Raw genomic sequence first — 25,610 nt, 5'->3', positions numbered from 1 at the left:
TTTGTTTCTCTCATTGGAATAGGGCCATGCTTGTTTATTGGCATATAGCTTTTGGCAAGTGGCTTCTCCACATCTTTGTAAATTTATGCTAGTAGGATTTCTAATAATACTTTAAAAGCATGTTTGAAAGGGGACTAGGTGCACAGTTGAAATACTGTGAATATAAAATGTTTTTTATAATTCTGCTGTAAAGGGATAGATTCTCAGTGCCCTTGTCCTGTGTGTTAGAGGACAGGATCTATGCAGTGACAGATCAGGGGTGAATAGTAACTGTTCCTAGGCTCACCTTTCGTTTCTCATAGTACAGGATCTCAGATGTTCCTTATGTACAAGATTCAAAAGACATGTTGGTGTAGCTCTGAACCCACCAATAGATGAAAAATAATATGATGTATACTTATTAAAGGCAGCTCTTTGTCAACCAGGATATCCCCAAGAGTTTCCAGAGCAGTAAAACAATATACTGTATAAAAGAATGAGAGTGCCACGGGTTTGTACTATGTCAAGTAAAAAAATGTATTTATTTTGACAAGTCACAGGATATAGCCAACATGTTTCAGGGGGTCACAACTCCCCCTTCATCAGGACTTAAGCAATTGTAAATAATGAGGTGTATTGGACAGCAGTTGTATAAAACAAGGATTGAATGATTCCACGAATAACAGGAATCCTCAGTGTACATCACCTTCTATACTTGTAGTCTCTGCTCTCAGTGCATCTGAATTGATTTATCTGAATATTGAGAGAGCAGAATACATTGTAGACACAGGTATATAGAAAATCAAGGTAGGTGTGGATCTTTTGAACTAAGGTATTTATAAGAACTAATACACTGAATTCTAAATAAACAGAAGGAAAGAAAGTATAATGGAAAGCTGATGTATACTGCATGTATTATCTTGTAACATTTAAGGTGATAAATTCCTTGCAAAGTAAATATTCATTTTACTAAGGGAACAGCCTGGGTTTCATCAGAAAATCAATTCCAATGACTCAAATTATGAATTGTGTCCACTGAGAAGGGAAGTATGTAAGGAAATCACATTTCTGCCTGAAGAAAATTACAAATCCTTCAGCAAGAAAAACAGATTTAGGATGGGAAATATTTTTGGTCATATACATAACTGTATATCTATGTGGTGGGTTTTATGTACTTTAGTCCAAAGGATATATTAGTCAAATCTCAAGCTCTATCTAAAATATGAGGTGTTATTTGTCTATTGTGCCTAATATTAGAAATGTATATTATTATAAGCAGTGTAAAGAGTCAGGGGCGGATTGACCATTTGGGCACTTGGGCACTGCCCGAGGGCCCGGGGTCAGTAGGGGGCCCCATGAGATGCCCCTAGTACCTTTTCATAGGCTTTTGTGGGTGTGGTATGAGTGTGAGTGAGGACACAGGGGCCTCATGATCCCCTATTGCCCGGGGGCCCCATGACTTGTCAGTCCGCCCACCCCTGTGAAGAGTTGACCCTGTAGGTAGCTACAAATCCCCAGAGAAATAAAGCTGAGAGATTTGTAGCTGTCAGATAGCCTGTTATTGTGACATGGCGCTAAGATGAGCAGTAAATTGAGTCAGATAGCAGAGAGCATAGGCTGTTGTCTACGCTCTTGCAGAAAAAGGGATTTTTCCATTATTAGTGGAGATCCAACCAAAGTAATTTTTACAATTTTCGAGTGTTTGTGTGTGTGTGGGGGGGGTTTAATTATTACTGTCAATATGCTGGAAACATTTGTTGTCACTTTCTAACCTGTTCACTGTTGTCACAGAATTTAAAAGGAAATTAACATTTTACAGTTGTTGCCAGGAAAGGAGTATACGGGAATTCCCCCAATAAAGACACCTGGTCCCATGACGGCTGTCAAAGGTGGGACTTCCTCTAAATTTGCAAAGATTTCTTTTTCTTGTTTCACTTAGTACTGCAGTTGAATATTCATTAATAGACATGATTCATGAGCACATTTAGTGCTCAAGAAAGCTTTACTGTGTATACTGCCTGATCAGTGCTTCATGTTACAAAATATAGTTTTTCATATAATTATATCCGCATACTTGTACTTCATTTTTTTACCAAGTTAAATGTATCACTGAGATACAATGCTTGATAGCATTCAAATGTATCAATAATTTGTTCCCATCCATAGATGACTAAAGTGCATGAACTGAATTGTCATATTGGTGAGCTTGGGAGCAAAGTTCAAATTCCCTTTCAGATTCATTATAACAGTGAGATGAATACTGATGTTTTGTCAATTAACAACTGATAGCAGTTCAAGACATAAAATTATTTGGACCAAAAAAAATTTCCACAAAAAAAACTTATATTCTTGATCCAACACACACTTCTCTTAACAAAACATTATAGCAGGTGGAAAACTTCTCCAGTAGTCACATTCAAAAAGACGAGTTCCGCAAGGATGTATGTCTTCTTAAGCTGATGTGATAAGAATTTTCCTGGCATATTTTCTTCTGCCTTGGAGTACCCCAGCAAATATTTCATTGACTTGGACTTTTTATCTGTTGATATTGATCTGGTGCTGGGAAACTTACCATCTGGTGGAAGTTCTTCATCAACGACTTCTGTAAATTAAAGAATGAAAATTGACATGATGAATTGATGACCAAATGAAATGGAATGGCTTGTATTTTAAACCCTGTTATTTCTACACAAGGTGAAGAATCAAGTTGTACAGCTGGAAATGACGTCATAAAACCGAGCAGCATGAAACCTTGGCCCTCAGATGTGTTGAACCCTTCAACTTTTCACTGTCCTCCATGGTGACAGCAGATACTACTCAGACCCGACTCCAAAATGGATCTTCAAAGTCATCACCCAAATCAAAAAGCTTTGGGGTCTTCTGGGACTTCACTGATGACATTCGAAACATTACATGCAGCCATGCACATATAGCACCAAACTACAGGCACATGTATTAAGACATTGACAAACCAACACATGAAAGGAAATACAACAAGTAATATAAAGTTATACTGTATATAAAGTTATATTACTCTATTGTTGTACAGCCAGCTATACACGTAATCTGTGTGAATTTTGTAGTTATATATTATAGGAGCTTATTTAATAAAAAAAAGAGCAATGTGCAGACTCAAATAATCTTAATTGTTTCTACTATAGATTGTTGGAAACTGACATCTAATTGGTACTTGTCACTTAAAGCATGATTGCTGTTCTTTGCACTGCTTTATTAAAATAAGCCTGTTGGTGTCATACTGTAATTAAGGCAATGAAGTATGACTTGTAGTATCTTGTTATTATTAGGTATTAATCATTATTAATTAATTGTGAGATACATTCTTGCTGTGGTGTGAGAAAGAGTAGGATGGAAAAGACGAAAGGCTAGTTCAACAGTGTTGAGTTCAAGACTAACATTTTAAACATTAAAAAAACACACAAAACATACAATGGACACACTAATAATGCATGCTCTGCTTTGAACTTCCTTGTGTATTATTAATGTGCCAAGGTCAAACTGTTTTAATAGACGGCATTTATGAAAGGGTGCACAGGGGAAATAAAAGTGGCCAAAGACCGTCTGAGCTCGATGGCCAGTTTGGGCCATCAAATCATTACCAGTTTTTCTCATAAATGCTTGTGAATATATCTGTTAAACCCAGACACTCAACTTCACTATGACTTTCCAGAACAGAAACATAGTTGAAGCAGTTTTTTAATAGTAGAAGCAGGCATTACACCACCAATTACATTTAACTTGCCTGATTCTGGATTATCAACAGTCATGGGATTTGCATTAATCCTATAAGATGGCTGACCAGCTCAGGCCCAATTTACTGGTTTTGGCCAAAGTATAATAAGTATAATAATATTCAAAGCTCTGTTTCATTTAAGTAACAAAAAGAGAAAATTGTTAACAAGAATCTGGCGGATACTGAATACAGTTCCTATGCACCAAGTTCCATAAATATTTTATCATGTCATCAGAGAATAGAAGTTTTTCTGTAAACTGTTACTTTCACTCCTAATAAAAACAAGTTTTTTTTATTTTAATAAATGTGTTTCTGTTTTTACTGAATTAATTTCTGTAACCCTATCTTTTTTACCATCAAATCATAAAATAGAAGTGCAGGCCTCAGATGCAGTTAAGTCAGAGTTTTCACTGTCTGCGAAGGATCATATCTAAATACTTCAAGGTTTTGTTGTTCTTTGAAGTGTCCATGGATGCATTGGTTTCATCCTCAGCTTTGTGCATTCAACCAGGCTGGGCAATATTCTGTATAGCTGAGCTCAATCAATAATAATGCCCTGGGTAAGTGGGTGGGAGAGTAAGGACTTTCATCTATCTGCATCTGATGACTGTACTTTGTACAATTTTATAAGGTGGATGGAGGATCTGGGAGGTATTGGAAGGCACAGTCTACATTTATCATATATTGTAGTTTGAACGATCTGTCCATTTTACCATAGATGCAATATAAAATGTAACATACCTTTCATAATATCAAAACGTTTGTACAACTTTCTATAAATCTTAAAACTATATCTTTACTAAATACTGTTTGAGTAACCACTGGGTTTTGCTCCCAAGGTATTCTCTGGAACAGGCTACCCCAGTCCATCAAAATGCACAGCTCCAATAAAAGGGTAACTACTCAATTAAAAATATTCCTGGAAAAACAAATCAGCAAACTTATAGAATGTCCTGCCGCTATAACCCAAGTCTAACTGAAACCCCATCTTTGGCATTGGCGTTTCATGATCGACAGTTAGCATTTCTACTTAGAAGTAAGCTAGACAGTTTACTGAAATATTTTAAAGCCTGGAATGTTTCTTTGGTGGCATGCTCTTACTAGATTGCCAGCATGCAGTCTTTCTGTATAATTTTACCTTGCTTAGAGGTTCTACTGAGTAGAGTTTGCTTTTTCTATCTTCACAGTAAAATATTAATGCTGTATGTTGAATATGTTGTTTTAAACAGAAGGGTCCGAACCAGAGGTCCATGTTTACTACAGAATTGAAGAACCCTTTATCATGTTGGCTGCATCATAGGAATTTGAACCAGCTTGCTATGAGTAAATTACTGTTCTATGAAATATGTTACTTTACATTTCTCTACATTTATTTTAGCTACAAAATAGCACAATCTCAGCTAGACATCAAGCTGATATTCCAAAACAAATTGAACACTGAACATTTCACCAACTGTACATATGATTGACCACATACTAATCTTCAACATACCATATCAACAGAACAGACTCACAGGAGAACAGCTGTTTTCATTTCCAAAAATTAGACATATACAATACAAATATAAACTGCAACGAAAACAACATAATACATAGTGTTACATAGTACCGTGTTGCACAGGTTACCATTAATAACAAATAAATCATCACAACCAGATTAACAGTTACATTTCAATATTGGTTTTATTAGACATTTTGTATTATAGACATATTAGACATATTGTATATAGACATTTCAATATTGGTTTTATTAGACAGGTTAACATGTAAAAATCAAATCTATATTCAGTTTTATTATCGCCTCTTTATCACTTTTCAGTGTGTTTCTAATTTGGAAGTTCATGATCATCTCTTACAGCTTTGCAAAAATACAAAGTTATTGTTCCAAGGATGCTTACCTTTCGGCTCCTCTTTTGGGGCCGGCTGTTTTGCAGCTGGTTTCCCAGGAGCAGGAGCCTTTTTAATACCTGAAAAAAAAAAACAGTCAGCGAACAAGTAAGAAAGCAAAAGGTAGATTTGTTCACAGCAGATTTAAAGTTATGTGGAGCTGGAAATCACTGAATATCATTACAAAATAACTGCACTTTTGTGGAAAAAAAATAATACATTGTAATTGTCTATTAACAAAAATTAAATTTCCTTTTCAATTTATAGAGCTGTAATTTTCTCTAGAATTCAATGCAATATGGCAACCTGGAGGCTTTCTATATAGCGTTGTTGAACAGAACACACCCAAAATTGTCATTTCTGATTGTGTGCCTGGCTCAGTGATTTTACTAGAGGTCTGCACTAAGTAACAAGTCACGTTTTAGGCATCTCTTGCAATAGGAATTTCAGCTTTGGAGAGATATTACCTCTCCAGAAGGGTTTAATGCTTCTGAAGGGATACAGTCCCTGAAGAGTTTCTCATCAGAACACTAAAAGTGCACCAGGTTATTATAATGAAACCAGGACCTCCCATTCAGAATCAGTCTGCAAAGCATATGATGAAACAAAGGCTATTTCTTCAGAGCAGAAACTGTCAGGAATCTGCAACAAAATGTGTTAACATTTCTGCAATGTACATTTTATCACCCAGAGGGGATTTCTTTTTTCCAGGCAAAAGTGGAATTACTCTAGGACAGTTAAAAGTGCAGACCCTTGGAAAAGGATGTGAAGGAGAACCTTTCATACAAAAAGAATTTCACTGATGACCTCTCCTGAAAATGCTAGCTGTCCAGCTGTCATGTTGACCCTCTGTTTAGTACTTAGTCACTGACATAGAACAAGCATGCAGATAAGAACTTTTGACTTTTCTCTACGCTTACTGATCTGCACACTTGTTTTAGACCAGTGACTTAGAAGAACTAAAATCAGTGGTTCAGCAACAAACACTTTCAGAAATTTCTGAGCTTTCTCCTATAGTTTTTGAGTTTAATAAAACAAATGACAAAATGTTATAATAACTTACAAACCAAAGATTCACAAGTAGCAGTATTCAGAACGTTTTTTCAAAATATTGTAAAAAGTTATTCAAAATTTGTGAATTTTTTTATTTTATGTGCCGATATGGATTGTTTTACATGCATACCTGCAAATAGTCGTAGCTATGTTGAGTTGTGTTTTTAAGTTTGTATTTTTATTTTAGCGTTTCATTTTAAAAATGACTGGTTCTTATTTTGAGATATTAATACAAATTGATCTTCTGAACTACAAGTGTCACCAATGAAAGATTGCATAAGCAGCATTTCACTAATTGGAAAAAATATTTCCTGGAATTCATAAAGAGTAGCACAGACAGATTGTGCGAAAGTGTCTCTCATGTGTTCAAAAAGTGGTAAAGACTGTGCCAAATTCATGTACCTGTCTAGAACCTGTAGTTGAATTTGGCTCATGCTGCCCGACATTTAGAATGCACTTGAGAAACGTTTGCAAAATCTATCTGAGACAGTGTTTCTCTATGCAAAATGGTTTGTCTTAATTAGCTCCACTTTTGAATTCGTTGCATTCAATGTGATACAATGTAAAAGTTGTACATTTTAGAACTACCTGAAATTGGTGAACAAGTCGCAGTCAAAACCAAACATTTCGCAAATGCTTCATGAATTTGGGGTAAGACAGCAACAAGAGGAATTAACATCATATCTTTATATGTGGGCAGCACAGTGGCTAAATGGTTAGCACTTCCGCCTGGCAGTATTAGGATTGTTGGTTCAAATCCCAACCACGGCACCACCTGCCTGGAGTTTGCATGTTCTCTCTGTGCCTGTGTGGATTTCCTCCGGGTACTCTGGTTTCCTCCCACACTCCAAAAGACATAATGGTAGGTGAATTGGCTCTTGTCTAAATTGGCCCTAGTATCTGTATGTATGAATGTAAGTTAGGGACCTTAGATTGTACGCCCCTTGAGAGTTAAGGACTGATGTGAATGTACAATTTATATGTAAAGCGCTGTGTAAAATAACTATATAAGTACCTGAAATAAATAAATAAGCATCAGAAAAGTGGCACAGCAGCTTTATTGAATTCCCCCCAATATGTTTCTGCTGTAAGCATCCAGATCAGTGTAACAATGAACTGTACAATAATGTCACTCTTGATGCAACCATGCTAAACCAACACTTTTGGGTCAATTTATAAAGCAATGGATGTGAGTTTCACCAAACATTCACTGGTGGAGAAGCAATAATTGTTATGAAAAACATGCAGACCTGGAAGATTATCTGCCAGAGAATATATGGTATAAGTCACATTCATAGATGTTATACATAGACCCCTTTGTGTCCAGGAAAAGACAGCTTCAGTCTGATGTACTTGTTTCAGAGGTGGCAGTTTTGTTTTCAGGTTTTTGCTTTTTTAAGCAGAGACACTTATGGTAAGCATTTAGCAACATCATACTAAAGTATCCCTGATATTTACCAGCAAGCTATTGTAACATCACTAGCATTTAGCAATGTCTTTGTTGTGTCACCACTGATATTAAGCTGCATCCTCTAATGGTAGACCCCTGAGTCAAAGTCTATATAAAGATTCAAACTGTATTACGCTCTTCAAATCTGTGAGTCCTTTTTTAATACGTGGGAGACAGGTGACTGAGTCTTTAAACTTCACAGAAATTCTTCAGATCACTGGCAGAGAAGGAGAGAAAATTCTAAACAAAGCTGTCAAATAAGCAGGCTCAGCACCCACCGATTGAAAGCAAACTGAAGCGTATCAAACCTCTGGCAGCCAGGAGGCCAAATGAGCTACTGGTCATGGAAAAGTTTAAGAAAGTTTTTGTACTTTTTCATTATAGCATTCTTTTTTTTCTTTCCTGTGCTGAACAAGCAAGGTCACATCATTACTCATGCTGGTTAATTGCTATTGGTAATGATTCAAAAGTAAGTGAAATACTGTAATCAGCCAATATCTGAAAAAAGGGTACTGGTATGGGCACTGTCAAGTAAAATTTTCCTTGTGATGCAGCCAAATATCACAGTCTTTCCCTCATCATGCAAAAGTTTGTAACTCTAAGTCAGTGTTTCTCAACCTTTTTTCAGTCAAGGCACCCTTTAAAATTATGGATAATCTCAAGGCACCCTTTAAAACTCTGCACAATCTCAAGGCACCCCAATCTAAAATGTAAAAAAACGATTCTACACACATCCAGTACATCCAACGTTACAGGTGATTTATTCTTCCAAAGCAAATACACCTTTGCACATTTACAGACTATTATTCCAGTGTGTCACTCTCATTTTCTCTCCATCACTCTGCTAATGTGACCCCAGTGCTGATGTAGAGGGGCAAGGAGGGCCAAACAAGGATGACATGCATGCACCCGACGCCCTCCTTATTAACTGATGATGTCATTAGTAGTTAGGATGCAAGCAGCTAGAAGGTCATAAAAGTGCACAATGAAAACCTGTGGCTTTGTGTATCAAAAGGCAGGATTGATCCATCTGCTGGCTTGTATACCATTTTTGGGCATTTTGCCAAGGCACCCCTGAAGAAGCCTGAAGGCACCCCAGGGTGCCTGTGCACCCTGGCTGAGAAAGGCTGCTCTAAGTTTTCAGTCTGGTGCAGTCTAAGTTGGTTACATCTCTTGTGTGTGAAGTATAGTGCATGAATGCCTTGATATGACACTCTACTAATCTTATGTTTTGCATATTAAGACAAAACTCATTATTTAAAGATTTTTACGACTTGCAGTCTTTTATTGATACCAATGCCATTTTGTAATTTCATGTTATTTTTACAAGGTCCAGCAAAAATCTACAGAGCAATTCATATTTTAAGCTGGCCACAATTAGCTTTATTACATGTACAGCATAAAAAATAAGTAATTTCTGCAAAAAACAAAACAAAACAAAACACTGACTTAAAAAAAAAAACTGACAGGGTTTTAACCTTTTCCTATTCTACCCAAAAAAATAAAGTGTTGGCTTTACATTTTTAAAATTGTACATCATCTGTATTTATCTGTATATAGTTAGTATTTTTTCAACAAACTGGAAAAAAAAAACTGTTTATTTAAACTCCGATCCTGAAGCACTGCAGAAAATATGGAATCACGTACTTCTAAGTTATTTATAAGAAGTTTAAATAATATTCAACTTTAGTTTTAATTTGATTATTGTAGAATTGTATGCTAACTTCCAAAAATATTAATATATACATTTTATTATTGCATTTCTTAAATATTAATAAAGAGATGCAGACTAGTCTGGTTAAAATGTTCCGCTGATGCAAGTCTCCTAAAATAGCATCTTTAATCTTACATATTGCTGAACCATCAGAAAAAGAGATGTATTAATAACGCTTGCTTTCAATAACTGCTCTTTACCATCCGCTCTTTACCTCACACCCCTTTATTACAGGTTCCAAATAAGTCAAGGCATGCTTTTAGGTATGCGGTCTAGTTCCATACGCTTTACATACAATGAAGTAGACAGATTTCCTTGCACGTCCTCTTCTCTGTTCCTCTTTCTTCTTTCTGAGATACCCAACACGAACAAGCAGCTGTTGCAGTGCCTGCCTGTTCATGCTGCCACAAAGTCCATAGCTGAACTTCAATGAATGTTTCACATGTTTATCATTTTTTTACTCACTACAGATTAAAGAGGGGGAAAGGTGTCATGTTTAGAGGGAAAGAAAACTTTTCAACCACTTATACTGGTTAATCCACACTAAACCTATGCTTTTCACAATGTTGATTTACAGAACATTATAGTTTTGTGAATATTGAATGTCTGTGCAACAGCTCCGCTGTAGTGAAATATGAGGATGCCAACGTAGGGAGTGTGAATGCTTAAATCAAGCTTCTGCAAAGTAGAAGAATTTGCCCAGTTGAGCTTTCTCTCTCTGACATCTCTATGGTTTGAGATGAACTAGGGCAAAAGTTAATAGCCTGTTTTATATATTGCATCATTTATTTTTAATACATCTTGGTACTGTTAAGTTAAACTTTTCTAGTCCAATTTTTTTAAGTTTTTGCTTGAAAAGAGGTTAGGACCCCTGTCAGTGCTGTCTGCGTCCCTGATGGGTAGGTTCACCCTCCCTATTTGCCCAGTTATACATTGTGAAGCCCAAAATTTTATATCTCTCACTGGAACAGAAGATGAAGATACATTTCCCAGTGGTATTCTGGTCTGGTGACATCCATGTAAGATTAGATTTTCTCTGAAATCTACTGAAATGCACATTTATTGTGGTGCATTGGAGATGTGCAGTGTGATTCCATTTAAAATAAATGGCACTGCAAATACATATACCATGTATTGCATTTCGTGAACAGCTAATTCATAAGTGTGAGTGATTACGACATTGAAATGGTAGGTACTAAGAATAGTATTTACTTTTGCATAAGGTTAGTCAAATTTTGTTCAAAAAACTTTCCCCATAAATGCTCGTTTGCTTTAATCAGCTGCTGACAACTAGTATTATATAATGCTTGCCAAACACAATAAACTTGATATCTTAGCTCATGACTTCAAAAATAAACTGGGATGGATTTAATACATGCTGATCCTGGAATTTCCGCTGTGGGATGTTAACTGGAACTTTATATATATGAAATATATATGAAGATTTCATTACCATGAATGTGCTATTCCTGCTAGTTTAATGTCCAATATATACTGCAGATTTGCTTGTCATATTAGAATTAGTAGAGATAAGTTTCCATGAACTCTAAAGGACTAGTACCGTCAAACTCCTTTTACCATAGGTCTAGTGCAGCTGAGCTGAAGCTGTTTATAGGATCTACTGAGCCCTCAAAACATGACTGATGTGTATGTGGACACTTCCAAATACAGCTTGGTGCAAATGGATAGCACTTGCTCTATGTGCTTGCATATAACTATATAGCAAGTTCTGTGAGCACAGAAATGCTGCCCTCAGGACTCAGTGAATATTAGGAACATTTTCAATCAAAATAAACTAAGCTTTGTTTGATACTGTGGGACCTTCTTCAATCAGCTATATGCACTAGGCTTTACATGCTGTATTCCAAATGTATTGAGTGGGAATTATGCAGGGAAAATAAAAAGAACAGGACTGTCCACATAAACACACAGTTGTAGATTTCCCATCCTACTGACTTTAATTAGAAACATGACTGCCTCCCTTTCTTCCCATGATGATGTCCTAATTTGTGGCTGAGGTCTTCAAGGATTCAAGGGGCTGGCACACAGCCACTCACATCATGTTACTGAATGAGACCAACATTTCTATGTATATTAAAACTGAACTGCTAGTAGAGTTGGGTGTCAGTTAGCCTTTCCAATGGTTGGGCTAGGTTGGCTGATGCAATGTGGGAAACGGTCACAGCATCTCCACCCATGCATTAGCATGTGTCAAGATGTCTAATTTTAATAGTCAGGCTAGCTAATCTTCAATCTTCTAGGGTGGAACAAGACAGTTGGCCTAGTGCAGTATGAAATATAAACCCATCCATACATGCAGTTATACAGTCAGGTCCATAAATATTGGGACATTGACATAATTCTAACATTTTTGGCTCTATACACCACCACAATGGATTTGAAATGAAACGAACAAGATGTGCTTTAACTGCAGACTGTCAGCTTTAATTTGAGGGTATTTACATCCAAATCAGGTGAACGGTGTAGGAATTACAACAGTTTGCATATGTGCCTCCCACTTGTTAAGGGACCAAAAGTAATGGGACAGAATAATAATCATAAATCAAACTTTCACTTTTTAATACTTGGTTGCAAATCCTTTGCAGTCAATTACAGCCTGAAGTCTGGAATGCATGACATCACCAGACGCTGGGTTTCATCCCTGGTGATGCTTTGCCAGGCCTCTACTGCAACTGTCTTCAGTTCCTGCTTGTTCTTGGGGCATTTTCCCTTAAGTTTTGTCTTTAGCAAGTGAAATGCATGCTCAAGCAGATTCAGGTCAGGTGAATGACTTGGCCATTGCATAACATTCCACTTCTTTCCCTTAAAAAACTCTTTGGTTGCTTTTGCAGTATGCTTTGGGTCATTGTCCATCTGCACTGTGAAGCGGCGTCGAATGAGTTCTGAAGCATTTGGCTGAATATGAGCAGATAATATTGCCCGAAACACTTCAGAATTCATCCTGCTGCTTTTGTCAGCAGTCACATCATCAATAAATACAAGAGACCCAGTTCCATTGGCAGCCATACATGCCCACGCCATGACACTACCACCACCATGCTTCATTGATGAAGTGGTATGCTTAGGATCATGAGCAGCTCCTTTTCTTCTCCATACTCTTCTCTTCCCATCACTCTGGTACAAGTTGATCTTGGTCTCATCTGTCCATAGGATGTTGTTCCAGAACTGTGAAGGCTTTTTTAGATGTCATTTGGCAAACTCTAATCTCGCCTTCCTGTTTTTGAGGCTCACCAATGGTTTACATCTTGTGGTGAACCCTCTGTATTCACTCTGGTGAAGTCTTCTCTTGATTGTTGACTTTGACACACATACACCTACCTCCTGGAGAGTGTTCTTGATCTGGCCAACTGTTGTGAAGGGTGTTTTCTTCACCATGCAAAGAATTCTTTGGTCATCCACCACAGTTGTTTTCTGTGGTCTCCCGGGTCTTTTGGTGTTGCTGAGCTCACCGGTGTGTTCCTTTTTTTTAAGAATGTTCCAAACAGTTGTTTTGGCCACGCCTAATGTTTTTGCTATCTCTCTGATGGGTTTGTTTTGTTTTTTCAGCCTAATGATGGCTTGCTTCACTGATAGTGACAGCTCTTTGGATCTCATCTTGAGAGTTGACAGCAACAGATTCCAAATGCAAATAGCACACTTGAAATTAACTCTGGACCTTTTATCTGCTCATTGTAATTGGGATAATGAGGGAATAACACACACCTGGCCATGGAACAGCTAAGAAGCCAATTGTCCCATTACTTTTGGTCCCTTAACAAGTGGGAGGCACATATGCAAACTGTTGTAATTCCTACACTGTTCACCTGATTTGGATGTAAATATCCTCAAATTAAAGCTGACAGTCTGCAGTTAAAGCACATCTTGTTCGTTTCATTTCAAATCCATTGTGGTGGTGTATAGAGCCAAAAATGTTAGAATTGTGTCGATGTCCCAATATTTATGGACCTGACTGTATATTCTAGTCTAGCATTCCATTGATTTGAGTTCAACCTTTAAACAGTTAATATTTGTTTTTTATTCAAAAACTATTAAATAATGACACTAATAATGTAATATCATTGTATGACTAGAAAATAAAAAAGATTGTCCATACTTTCCAACCAACTAACCAATTTGTTAACAAATTTTATTGGTCCTTCTACACTACTAAATGTGAACAAGGCACAGGACAATCAGAGAATTAGGGTATTCAGGTGCAATATGGCTGCTGATATTCCTTAAGATACACAAGAAGAAAAAGAGATTGAATATTGTGACGTAACAAAGATTGCTCATATATATGGCGCTCCCTCCCAGTTAGGTTGTTAGGTAAATTTAGTTTTTGGCTTGCCCTGTATTCAGAGGAGCAGTGGTTGTTTAGTTTGGTCTGTTCAGGGTATCACATGCTGAGAGTTCAATTGCTTCCCCCTGTCTCTAGAATACATTTCTTGAAGTTAGGGCGGGAGAGTTCAAATGACCAGCTTGAATACTGAGCAAAGCCGTTCCAATCCCCCAATCCCTGGGGAGGCATGCAAAAATAGTAGCTAGGATGCTGTTAAATTGCCCTGGGCCCTTAGGAGAGTGTCTTTTTACCCAAACTGAGGGTATGGATTTGTGAGCTGTGAAGGAGGGAGCCCTTTGGACTGAATACTAAACTACTTCACCAGAGATCCTGTGAGTAGAGCCTCTTTACTTGTTCTCAAGCTACTTCATGGAACCGTGGATTGTTTCAGTATGCCTCTCTGTACTTAAGCTACTTCATGGTCCTCAGCCATGGACCATTCCAGTCTGTTTTATTTAGTGTTGTCAACTTGAATCTGAATCCCAGTGACTTGATGAATGAAATATCTAAAAAGAAGTTAGTTTTGTGCTAGTCTGGTGAGATCTTCCAGTGTCATCCCCACAACTGTAGTCAATTTGCCAACCATCTAGTAGCTTGTCTCCCTCTTCGCCTGGTGCCGTTGATCTTCCCAAACATTATTTTCTTCTCCAGTGGTCTCTCTCTTCTAATACAGTGTAACACAGTGATAGGTCAGTCCTAACTTCATCATTTTGGCTGCTAGTGACATTGCCAGTTTGATCTCTTTTAAAATTGATCTATTAGTCCCATGGGCTGTCCACGGCACACATAAAATCATCCTTCAGCACCAAAGCTCAATTGAGTTGATCTTCTTTATGTCCAGTTTTAGTTGTGTACAGCCATAATGCCATAATTGACAACTGAGAAAATAAGTGCATGGACAAATCTGATCTTTGTTTTAAGAATAATTTCTTTACGTTTGAATACTTTGTCAAGACTCTTCATTGTGTAGCTACAAGTGCTATTCTGCGGAGTATGTTGTCACAACTAGTTACTTCCTTGTTTGTGAAAGAGCCCAGGAGATTTAAATGTTTTACAACATCTATTCTATCACCATCAAGCTCAAAATTGTCATCATTTTCTGTGTTCATGATCTTAATCTTGTTTATATTCAATTTTAATCCCATGTTTCAACTTTCAGCTTTGACTTTTCTCAGTAAATACAGCATATCCTCTTTGCTGCTGGTAATGAGTGTTGTGTTGTCTGCATAGCTCAGGTTGTTTATGTTTCAGCCACCAACTTTGATACCAACAGACTCTTCCTCCAAATTTGCATTTCTGAAGATGGCCTCCTTATATACTGTATATTGAAGAGGTAAGGTGACAAGATGCATCCCTGTCTGAGGCCTCTAGTATTGGAAACCAGTCAGTGTTGACATATTCAGTTCTCACTGCAGTTTCTTGATTTTTTGCAGAGACTCTTTAGCAAATGAGTTATGTGTTTAGGTATTCCCATTTTCAACAAAGTCCTCCACAATTTATCATACTCCGCACAATCAAACGCTTTGCTGTAGTCAATGAATCAAAAGTATGTGGTATTTTGGTACTCTTTGTACTTCTCTAATATCCATCTAACATTGGCAATAGTGTCTCTTGTTCCTTGGCCTTCTCTGAACCCAGCCTGAGCTTCAGGTAGTTCTCACGTTATTTTCACCAATACTTTGCTTGCATGTGATATTAATGAAATACTTTTGTAGTTGTTACAAACTTTGGCTTCGCCTCTCTTCAGTATAGGAATTAACAGTGATCTTCTCCAGTCACATGGCCATGTTTTTTCCTTCCAGATCTGTTGGCACATCTGAGTAAGGACCATGTTAACACCTTCAAAGCCTCTGATTAACTCAGTTGGGATACCATCAATACATAATGACTTATTGTCCGATAAATCATCAAATGCTGCTAAGACTTTTTCATTAGGGATATCTGGCTCATCTTCAGCATCACTTTCTGGTTCAGCTCTTCGATGTTATCTACGCTGCTTTTTTTATTAAAATTTTCAGTATAATCTCCTTTTGATGTTCTCTGGATCAATCAGTATCAGTAGGTTAGGAATCTAGGTTTTAACTAAAATTCTTAATGTCCTGAAAAGCTAAACTGTTTTTTTCTTTTACATGCTCATCTTCAATGTTCTTAAAAATATCCTTGGCATATCCTTCTTTATCTTTCCGAACTTGGTGTCAAAATATTCATTTGTGATACTTTCACTCTATCACCAGAAATTGTGGCTTGTCTTTTTTTGTTCTGCCACTTTCCTAGTTTCTTCCGAAATCCAAGGTGACTTCTTGGCTTTTTCCCTCATCTGTAATGTTTTTTCAGTTGCTTCATTAATTATAGGTTTGATGTCATTCCATAAGTCTTTGGGCTTTTTATCTCCTGTATAAAGAACGGCAACTCTGTTCTTTAATTTAATCCAGGGATCTTGTAGAATATTTTCAATGTCATATATTGGAGGGCCTCTAATGCTCTTGCGAAGCTTTACCTTGACCTTGCATGTCAAAAGCTCATGGTTGCTTCTGTAATCAGCTCCAGGTTTAGTCCTTGCTGTCAAAACTGCAGATTTCCATCTCTAGCTTTTGCAGATGTAGTCAATTTGATTATGATGCCTGCCATTTGGAGAGGTCCATGTGTATAGTCGATGCTTGTGTGAAATTGTGTGTTCATGATGGACAGTTGATTAGTTTTACTAAACTGTACAAAGTTATTACTTGCTTCATGTCTTTCTCCTAGACTTTGCTTTCCAACCACTGCATCTCTTCAGTTGGGCATCCTACTTTTGCATTGAAGTCTCCCATGCTAATCAGTAAATATTGATTCTCTGCTAGATCTATTGCATTTGGAAGTTGTTCATAAATAAATATAATATCTTATTTTATCTAATAATATATTTTTTATGATCTCACGTTGCATGTAATTTAACATAAATTTATTAGTAATTATTATTATTGTCATGCTTTATTTGTAGCTGTTAGCAGGTTTCCATGGTTATCCAAGGTTATCATATCGATATATGTCTATGTCTAGTGGTATTAGATTACAACACCGTTTATTAATTGTGCATGTATATATTAATTTTTTTAGTATTTTGTTTAATTTACTTATATACTGCTGTTTATTAATCATATTTTGTTTGTGTTTACTAATTTTTACCATCTGTGGTTTATTGGCCTTTGCAAATAGCCATCTTACTTGGTATTATGGCAGCATGTTGTTTTGTTATTTTTGGTTTGGTTCCCATGGTTACCAACTTTATTTACTTTAATAACATGGTGGCAATGTATTCTGCTTATTTGGGTTAAGTTCCCATGGTTACAAACTCTATTTACTGGCATTAGTTATTTGTGTGCAGCAATAAGGTTTATTTATTGAAGCTGGTTCATATATAGAGGTCCAGTACCCAGGTGAGTGAGCATTTATGTCAGTGGAGGAGCACAATTATTTTAGGGCGGAGCATGGAAATATTTCACCGTCATAAGGTCTTTTATAAAGAACTTGTATTTTTATCTCATGAATTCTGCGCGAATATTCAGCTTTGGGTGGAGCACAATATTGTAAACACATTTTGATTTGTATCTTTTTGATGCATGCTACTTATATTGTGCACTGGTATCATAGATGCTTGTGGAATATTTAAAATAGATTGAAGGTAGAGCACTTCAATTTTGGCTAGAGTAAAGAAAATCTTTATTCGGTATATCTGATATTGTATTTACCTTAATGTTTGTTTATTCACGTTAATTTGTATTTAAATATTTAGTCAGTTTTGAGTGCAGCACTTATGTTCACATTTATATTTTGTTTGCATATGAAGATTTGTGTTTGTGCAGTGCAACACAGTACTTTGCTAATTATCATTTGTGGTGTGGGAACACATTTGTATTTGCAGCAGCTCTGTTTATTTGTTTTAGGTTCTCATTTGTATATTAGATTTTTTTGGAAGAAAGCCTAAGATTAAGATAGTGGTAGCACACAGTGGTTTCCTTGTAGATTTTATTTTACTTTAGTACCTTCTTCGAATGCTTAAATATTGAGGATGAATGCCATATCATTTTTCCTGCAAGTATCGTGACCAGAAAAGCAAATCCAATATTCATTTTAAAGTGTCCCTGTTCTGTCCATTTGAGTTCCATGATTCCTAATAAATCGATGTTGGCTTTATCCATTTGATCTTTAACCAATTCAATACCGGGCATTTTACCACCTTCCTGCCCAGGCCAATTTTCATGTTTCAGCGCTCTCACACTTTGAATGACAATTGCGCGGTCATACAACATTGTACCCAAACTAAAATGTTATCATTTTCTTCACACAACGAGATTTTTTTTTTGGTGGTATTTAATCACCGCTGGGGTTTTTATCCCTTGCTAAATTAACAAAAAAAGACTGAAAAGTTTGAAAAAAAAAACACGTTTTTCTTTGTTTCTGTTATAAAAGTTTGCAAATAAATAATTGTTCTTCATAAATTTAGGCCAAGATGTATTCTACTACATGTCTTTGGTGAACATAACCCAAATTAGGATGTATTTTTTAGTTTGTAGGAAAGTTATAGAGTTCACAAACTATGGTATAGATCTGAATATTGATCAATCCTGAAGTACTGACAGCCAATCTAATTTCTTGAGGTCCAAGAATGTCAGAACAGTACAGATATCCCCCAAATCCCCTTTTTGCAAAGTAGACAGTCCGACGTACTTCATAAGAGGCATGGTGAGTTTTTTGAAGTTGTATTTTTTTTGTCATAATTTTTCGGAAAATGAAAAAATAAAATAAATTATTTTCACTTTTTTTTTACATACTGTCACCAGTGCAGTACAGCGTCATCATATAACTGGCATGGCGGTGATCAGGGACACTGACTGGTGACAGTGTGAAAAAAAATATATATATTTTTTTTAATTTTTCTTTTTAATTTTTTATTATTTTAAATTTTTTATTATATTTTTTTCTAAGATTTGTTTTTCATATTTCACTATATCCAAAGTAGTACAATGTTACCATTTACCTGAATGCCATTGATGCATTCAGGGTTTTTTTTTATTTTATTGTGCTTAGCTGTGATTTGGCCACAGCTAATCACATGACATGTGCATGTGACCATTCACAGCTAGACACTAGTATACAATGAATGGCATGAATGAAGCCATCCATTGTATACAACTGTCACGCGACCTGATGTGATTGGTCACAGCAGGTCACATGGTACCAGCAACGGGGCCGACACTCAGATCTGTCATCGGCCGTGTCCGAGGTTCATGGCCGGTGACAGATCGCGCCGCTGCGAGGCTCTGCAAGCTCACGAACTGCACATGTGCGGGAGTACGACATATGGCGGCCTCCTGGAAAGCTAGTGCATTTTTCCAGACGCCATACGGCTATTGGCCGGGGGTCAAATGGTTAACAACTTTTGATTGTCCTTGGTTCATACTTCATACATCCCATGTTCTTATGGTGATGATGTCTTTACAGCTTTTGATCTCCATCTCCATCTCCATCAAGATGTCCTGTCTGATTTAATCCATCAATCTCATTAGTACTGGGCTTACTCTTGGTGACCATCAGCTCTTCCCTAGTAGCATGATGAGTGCCTTCCAACCTAGGAGACCATCTTCCAGCACTATATGACAGTTCTCTTAGTTGTCTCAACATCATCATGAGGGGGCTTAACCATAGAACCTGGATGGAGGATCCTTGATGGAGTGTCTGTGCTTGTACTGAACAATACAATTGATTTTACCCTGTGGAACTTTTCTGTGGCTCCAGAACTTTGCTAAAAACAAAACTGTTGGAGATCATTTATTTTGAGTCTCATATACAAGTTAGCAGGATAGCAAAAAACAAGCTCACTGCAAGAGGAACCACCATGTGGCAATTTCACAAATTTGTATGACACATTTGAGATTATTCCACTAGCAGGAGTAAGTCATGTGGACTTTCACTCTTATCACATGTGTGAAAGATTGGTGAGACTGCGGAGATTGTTTAGCATAGTGATAGGTCCATGAGAGTTAGCCATGTAATGTTGTCAGGTAAGACAAGGTAAGGCAAAGAGCATCTGTGTGGGTGGTGCCACTGCAGTACCCGCACAAATACCTGCAGCCACACCACCCACACAGAGGAATGCGGGACCCGCAGGTGGGTGCCATTATTCCTAATGATACTAGGTTCCCATGTGGGCTGCGCTTTCCAAAGTAGTGCAGGGACCTCTTCCCTGTGTGTCCCGGGGCATGGGAGTACATTCAAATGGATGGGCTCTCATGCCCACGCAAATCGCCGCCCGCACTACTGCACAGATGTGAACCAGGGCTTAGAGATAATGCTGCCCCATTTTTTCTGAGGCAATGTTATCTCTACAGCTATAAAGCACGTGTGGGCATTCTCAGGAGTTATTGTTTGGTTTTCTTTCTACCTATGTTGAACAAAGGGACACGTGCCTTGTCTGGAAAATGGGTGTAACTTGGAAAGTGTGCAATGTCACCTTCTGCTAATGTAGAACTCTAGTGTACAATGGCGAAGATCAGTGAGCTGACTGAAAAAAAAACAAAACAAAATGTACTTCTCCATCCACACAAGTGAGGGGGATAGAGGACTTCTTCCCACTGGGACATTGTATTCTGAAAGCAGGAACACCATTGATCAGTGGCTGCAGCTGATCAGCAACAGCAACATTCTCATAAAACAGAAGTTGATCTAACTAAATGAACCCACTGAATTTTTATCCAGCTATGGCCAGCTTAAAACGCAATTTATAAAATGATTTTATGTGGGGTGTAGAGGTATTATGGGTACAGAGAAGGTGGCAGGCAGAGGTAGAAAACATAGTTAAGTCAATACCAGACAGTAATATAAAGCACATAGTAACCATAAAGCAAGGGCTGAACTGCCCTCACTTTTAAAGTAGCTATTAAAGCATGGTGTTCTTTACCTAAATGTATCCACATAAGTATGATAAATAATGCCATCTGCATACTTTATACAAGCCTCTCAAAAAGCAAAGACGTATTCCTCTCTTCATTGCCACTGGCTCCAGGTCCCATGGCACTGCTTCCCCTTACTTGCCTTTCTGAGGGTAGAGGGAGTGACAGGCTTGGGAGGAGGAGGAAGTAGGTACTTGGCTTGCCACATGCTGCATGTGTCTATGGATGCTCACAGTCCAGCTCAGGTTCTGGCTGGTGGCAAACATGCATGGGGGTCTCCTTAAGACCCAGCCAGCTAAGAAGAAGCCCACAAATAGGGAGTCAGTCAGGGGAGCAGCTAGAAGACATGGAAATGACAAATTTCAGGGAAAAGGAACACTATTTTAGGTTGCTCTAGGCTTCTTTTTTAACATAAAAAAATAAATAAAACAATGATTTTATATCACTTTAAATGCTGATTAGGGGCAGGTGTAGAGCTTGGTGCACAAACATGCTGCAATACAGTGGAATGTCTAGTTAGTGGAGGTAAGTGTGCAGATCCACACAGCTAGCCCATGAACCAACAACCAAGCTTGCAAATCATTACATATAGTGGCTGATATACGAAAGGCAAATGGGTTGTTCACTTTGCAGGGGAATTTGCTTGGTGAATGAAGGAAAAAAAAAGATAGTATTTTTGCTTGCACACGATTGGATGATGGAAATCAAGAGAGCTTCTTGTTTACTAAGATCTGGGGAAAATTCTCTTACAAATACAACTGTCTTTGATGTGAACAGCCTATTTGCCTTTAATAAAGCAACCCAAAAGAGTGTACACACAGTTAAATTCTTTTCCTATTTATAGTTTTATCCACAGGAAAATGATTGCGCACAGTCACCTGGGTAGCTAGATGCTGGGGCTTCTGGTACAACTACATGTAAAAGGCAAGCCAAAAAAAGCAGCGCAAAAGAAGCTAATAGTGTAATAGTAGAATAAAAGTTGTTTAATAATAAAGGATTAAAATAATTTACAAACATGTGAAAGATGGCAGCATGTAAACAAGGTTAGGTGAGGTCCAATTTCTCTGGTGTGGGATCTCCCACCCTGGCCAAGAGCATAGAGCCAGGGGCATATTTACCACAAGGCAAACAAGGCACTTGCCTAGGGTGGCATTTTTCAGGGGGGCAGCACCTGCCCCCAGAAGAAGGGATAAAAGAAGGGACACGTGCACGATGGGAATCAGGTGGGATCCGAGAGAGGCTGTGGGCTGCTTGATGGTGTATGTAGAGCCTGGCTCTTGTTCCCGGGGATGTTCAGAACTGTGAAAATGAGTGTCTCTCTATCGCTGGGGTTGGGGAGGGGTAGTGGAAGGCTCTCCCGGGTGGGGGGCAGGGGTGTTGTTGGTCAATGTCAGGCTCTCTCCGCGGGAGGGGGAAGGGGAGGTTGTGCTGGTCGGTGTCCGTGGGGGTAGACAATTTTTGTGTTGCCTAGGGCAGCACAAAACCTAAATACACCACTGTATAGAGCACATCTATCTGGTAGCTTCAGTTCAAAAATGGCAGCAACAGTATAGTGATGGGGCAAAACTCCTCTTCACAGTCCATCTGATAAGATGCTGCCTCTGGAAATGGGTGCAGGAGTGCTTTTTGATATCACAAGTAGGGATGAGCAAGCATGTTCAGATCCGAACCCACCTGAGATATCTTGCTAGGAAACTGTCACCTTTTGTAGCACTAGCCCCTCCCTCCTAGATTGTAAGCTCCAAGGAGCAGGGCCCTCCTAATCCTCTTGTATTGAACTGTATTGTTGCTGTATTGACTCCCGTTATATTGTAAAGCGCTGAACAAAGCGCTGTTGGCGCTATATAAATCCTGTATAATATTAATAATAATAACTGTCATTGCACACTGCCTTAAGCATTTGAGGCATTCCCCGCTCTGATGCTGCATATATATGTACTCCTTGTTAACCACTTGAGCTCCAGAGGATTTACCCCCCTTAATGACCAGGCCTCTTTTTGCTACTCGGCGCTACACTAATTCAACTGATAATTGCGCGGTCATGCAATGCTGCACCCAAGCGAAATTTACGTCCTTTTTTCACACAAATAGAGCTTTCTTTCGGTGTAATTTGATCATCTGTGCGCTTTTTATTTTTCACGCTATAAACAAAAAAAGGCCTAAAATTTTGAAGAAAAACAATATTTTTTACTTTCAGCTATAAAAAATATATAGTAAACTCAAAGTTGGTTATAAATTTAGGCCAAAATGTATTCTGCTACATGTTTTTGGTAAAAAAAAATCCCAATAAGTGTATATTGATTGCTTTATGTGAAAGTTATAGCGTCTACAAACTATGGTATAAATACTGCAATTTACGCCATTTTTCTGCTATACAGCGCTACACTAGTTTAACGGACAATTGCGCGGTCATGCAATACGGTACATAAATGAAATTTACATCCTTTTTTTCCCCACAAATTGAGCTTTCTTTCGGTGGTATTTGATCGCCTGTGCGGTTTTTATTTTTTGCGCTATAAAAAAAAGGATGACAATTTTGAGGAAAAAAAAACAATATTTTGGACTTTTTGCTATAAAACATGTTCAGTAAAAAAAAATGCAAAAATCAAATTTAGTCATAAATTTCTGCCAAAATGCATTCTGCGACATGTCTTTGCTAAAAAAAAACCCAATACGTGTAAATTAATTGGTTTACGTGAAAGTTATAGCGTTTACCAATGTCGGGAAGGATACTGGGATTTTTAGGGTTTTTTTATACTAATAATGGTGGCGATCAGCGAATTATGGTGGCGATCAGGGACTTATGGCAGCAACCAGCGACCTATGGCGGGTCTGCGGGACTGCGGCGGACATTCTGACATTGGGGGGTACTGACTTGGGGTCACTGACATCCTCAAAAACACTAATACAGTGATCAGTGTAAAAAAAAAAACACTGACACTGTACTAATGGCACTGGGGAGGAAGGGGTTAACTTTATTTTGCAGGGAAGGGTTATAGGAGTGAGGGGAGTGTTTTACTAGGGGCCGGGGGTGTGTACTGGACGGGACAAGGCTGATCGAGAAAGAGAAACTGTTCTTTCTTGATCAGCTCATCCTCGAGCTGACAGGGAAGTGACAGACAGCACAGCTACTGCAGCTGTGCTGTCTGTCACTGTTTGCCGCCGATCACCGGGAAACAGCCGCTAAAGAGCGGCTGTGACCCAGCGACTCACATCTGTGGTGGTGATCGGCGGGACAGATAGGGCGGTGGCGCGCCTCGCGGGTGCCCCTATTTGTTTACAAAACACACGTTTTAAAACGTGGTTTTGCCTGCAAGTGCCGCCCTGCCGCTGTATATGTACAGTGGCTGGGCGGCAAGTGGTTAAAGTGTGAAATGTCTTGGCTACTTTTGATTGGCCTCGTGCAGCGACAGCTTCCTGGTGGGGTAGCTCAGGTAGGTTTAGAGTGGGATCCAAATGTGCCTGAGATCATGCTTAATCACAATCTGTGAGCCAGCTTGTAATCTACACCTATGGCACTGTATCTTGTTACCCAAACTTTGATAAGACAAATAGGCCACTTAACACACTTATTATTATTATTATTATATAGGATTTATATAGCACCAACAGTTTGCGCAGTGCTTTACAAAATGAAAGTAGACATTACAGTTACAATACAATTTGGTACAAGAGGAAACAGAGGGCCCTGCTCGTTAGAGTTTACAATCTAAGAGGAAAACACACCTAAAAACATTTATTTCTACACATTGCTCTATTAATGCCCAATGCCTGTAGGCTGTGCTTTCTTTAGGCAGAATGGAGTTCAGCTGTAAATCAGCCACTACACTGACTAAACGTAAATTTAAAATGACACCTTCAGTTCTGTTTCTGAAGTCCATATTCAACTATATAATTTCCTTTCATCTGTCTGTCTTTAATAATATGTAATCAATCCACTTAAATGGTTACAGCAGTAAGAATGCATGGATTGCAGTATGAGTTCAGTTTTGCAGCATCGAGTTATAAGATAGAGTCTCATGTGGCAAATACTTCGCCAGTCTATCCTTAGCTAATTAAAGTCCCCACACCTGAAAGTCTCTATTCCTTAGGAGAGCCCCTACTCCTCCTCTCAGACCAGGCTGACCTTTTGATCCCCTTCTCAGATTGCTGCCTTTCTGAGTTCTCGCCTATTTGGGACAGAGAGAACCTGGCGACAGTCTGTGTGTAAAACAAGCAACCAGGATATAATTAGCTGTTTGCTGCTGTTAATGTAAACATCTCTAATTAGCAAATCCATTAAGACATAATAAAATTTGTGAAGGATTAGTTCAGCTGCAGTCAGTATAGGTGGCCTGCTTTCTAGCTGTTCAGGGGGTTTGCCTTTATGGAAAAACAAAAGTGGATTTTCAATGAGCATATATTTTTTGTTGTGTTTATGTTCAACCCCCATATAAATTTTATGAGAGATTCACAATTTTTGCATACTTTCTGTGTCTCTCTCTGGGATTGATTTACTAAAGGCA

The 25,610-nt window shown here is 38.1% G+C and overlaps 1 protein-coding gene across 2 annotated transcripts in view; it reads right to left on the bottom strand.

Moving 5' to 3' along the window:
- The window catches only part of MYBPC2 (myosin binding protein C2), a 119,815-nt gene that overhangs the window by 75,359 nt on the left and 18,846 nt on the right, over positions 1–25,610 (bottom strand). The window contains exons 2-3 of one of the 2 annotated variants that reach the window (XM_089652567.1): positions 5,629–5,697; positions 2,552–2,581 (exon numbers count right to left, since the gene is read on the bottom strand). In XM_089652567.1, coding sequence (XP_089508693.1) covers positions 2,552–2,581; positions 5,629–5,697 — 99 coding nt within the window. The remainder of the gene's footprint in view (positions 1–2,551; positions 2,582–5,628; positions 5,698–25,610) is intronic. The other variant, XM_089652568.1, reaches the window with a different exon arrangement.

This window comes from Staurois parvus, unplaced genomic scaffold (assembly GCF_062004578.1).
Source record: "Staurois parvus isolate SC_StPar_1 unplaced genomic scaffold, SC_StPar_1.0 ptg000686l, whole genome shotgun sequence".
NCBI classification, from domain to species: Eukaryota; Metazoa; Chordata; class Amphibia; order Anura; family Ranidae; genus Staurois; species Staurois parvus.
This window is presented reverse-complemented; position numbering and strand designations above follow the sequence as displayed.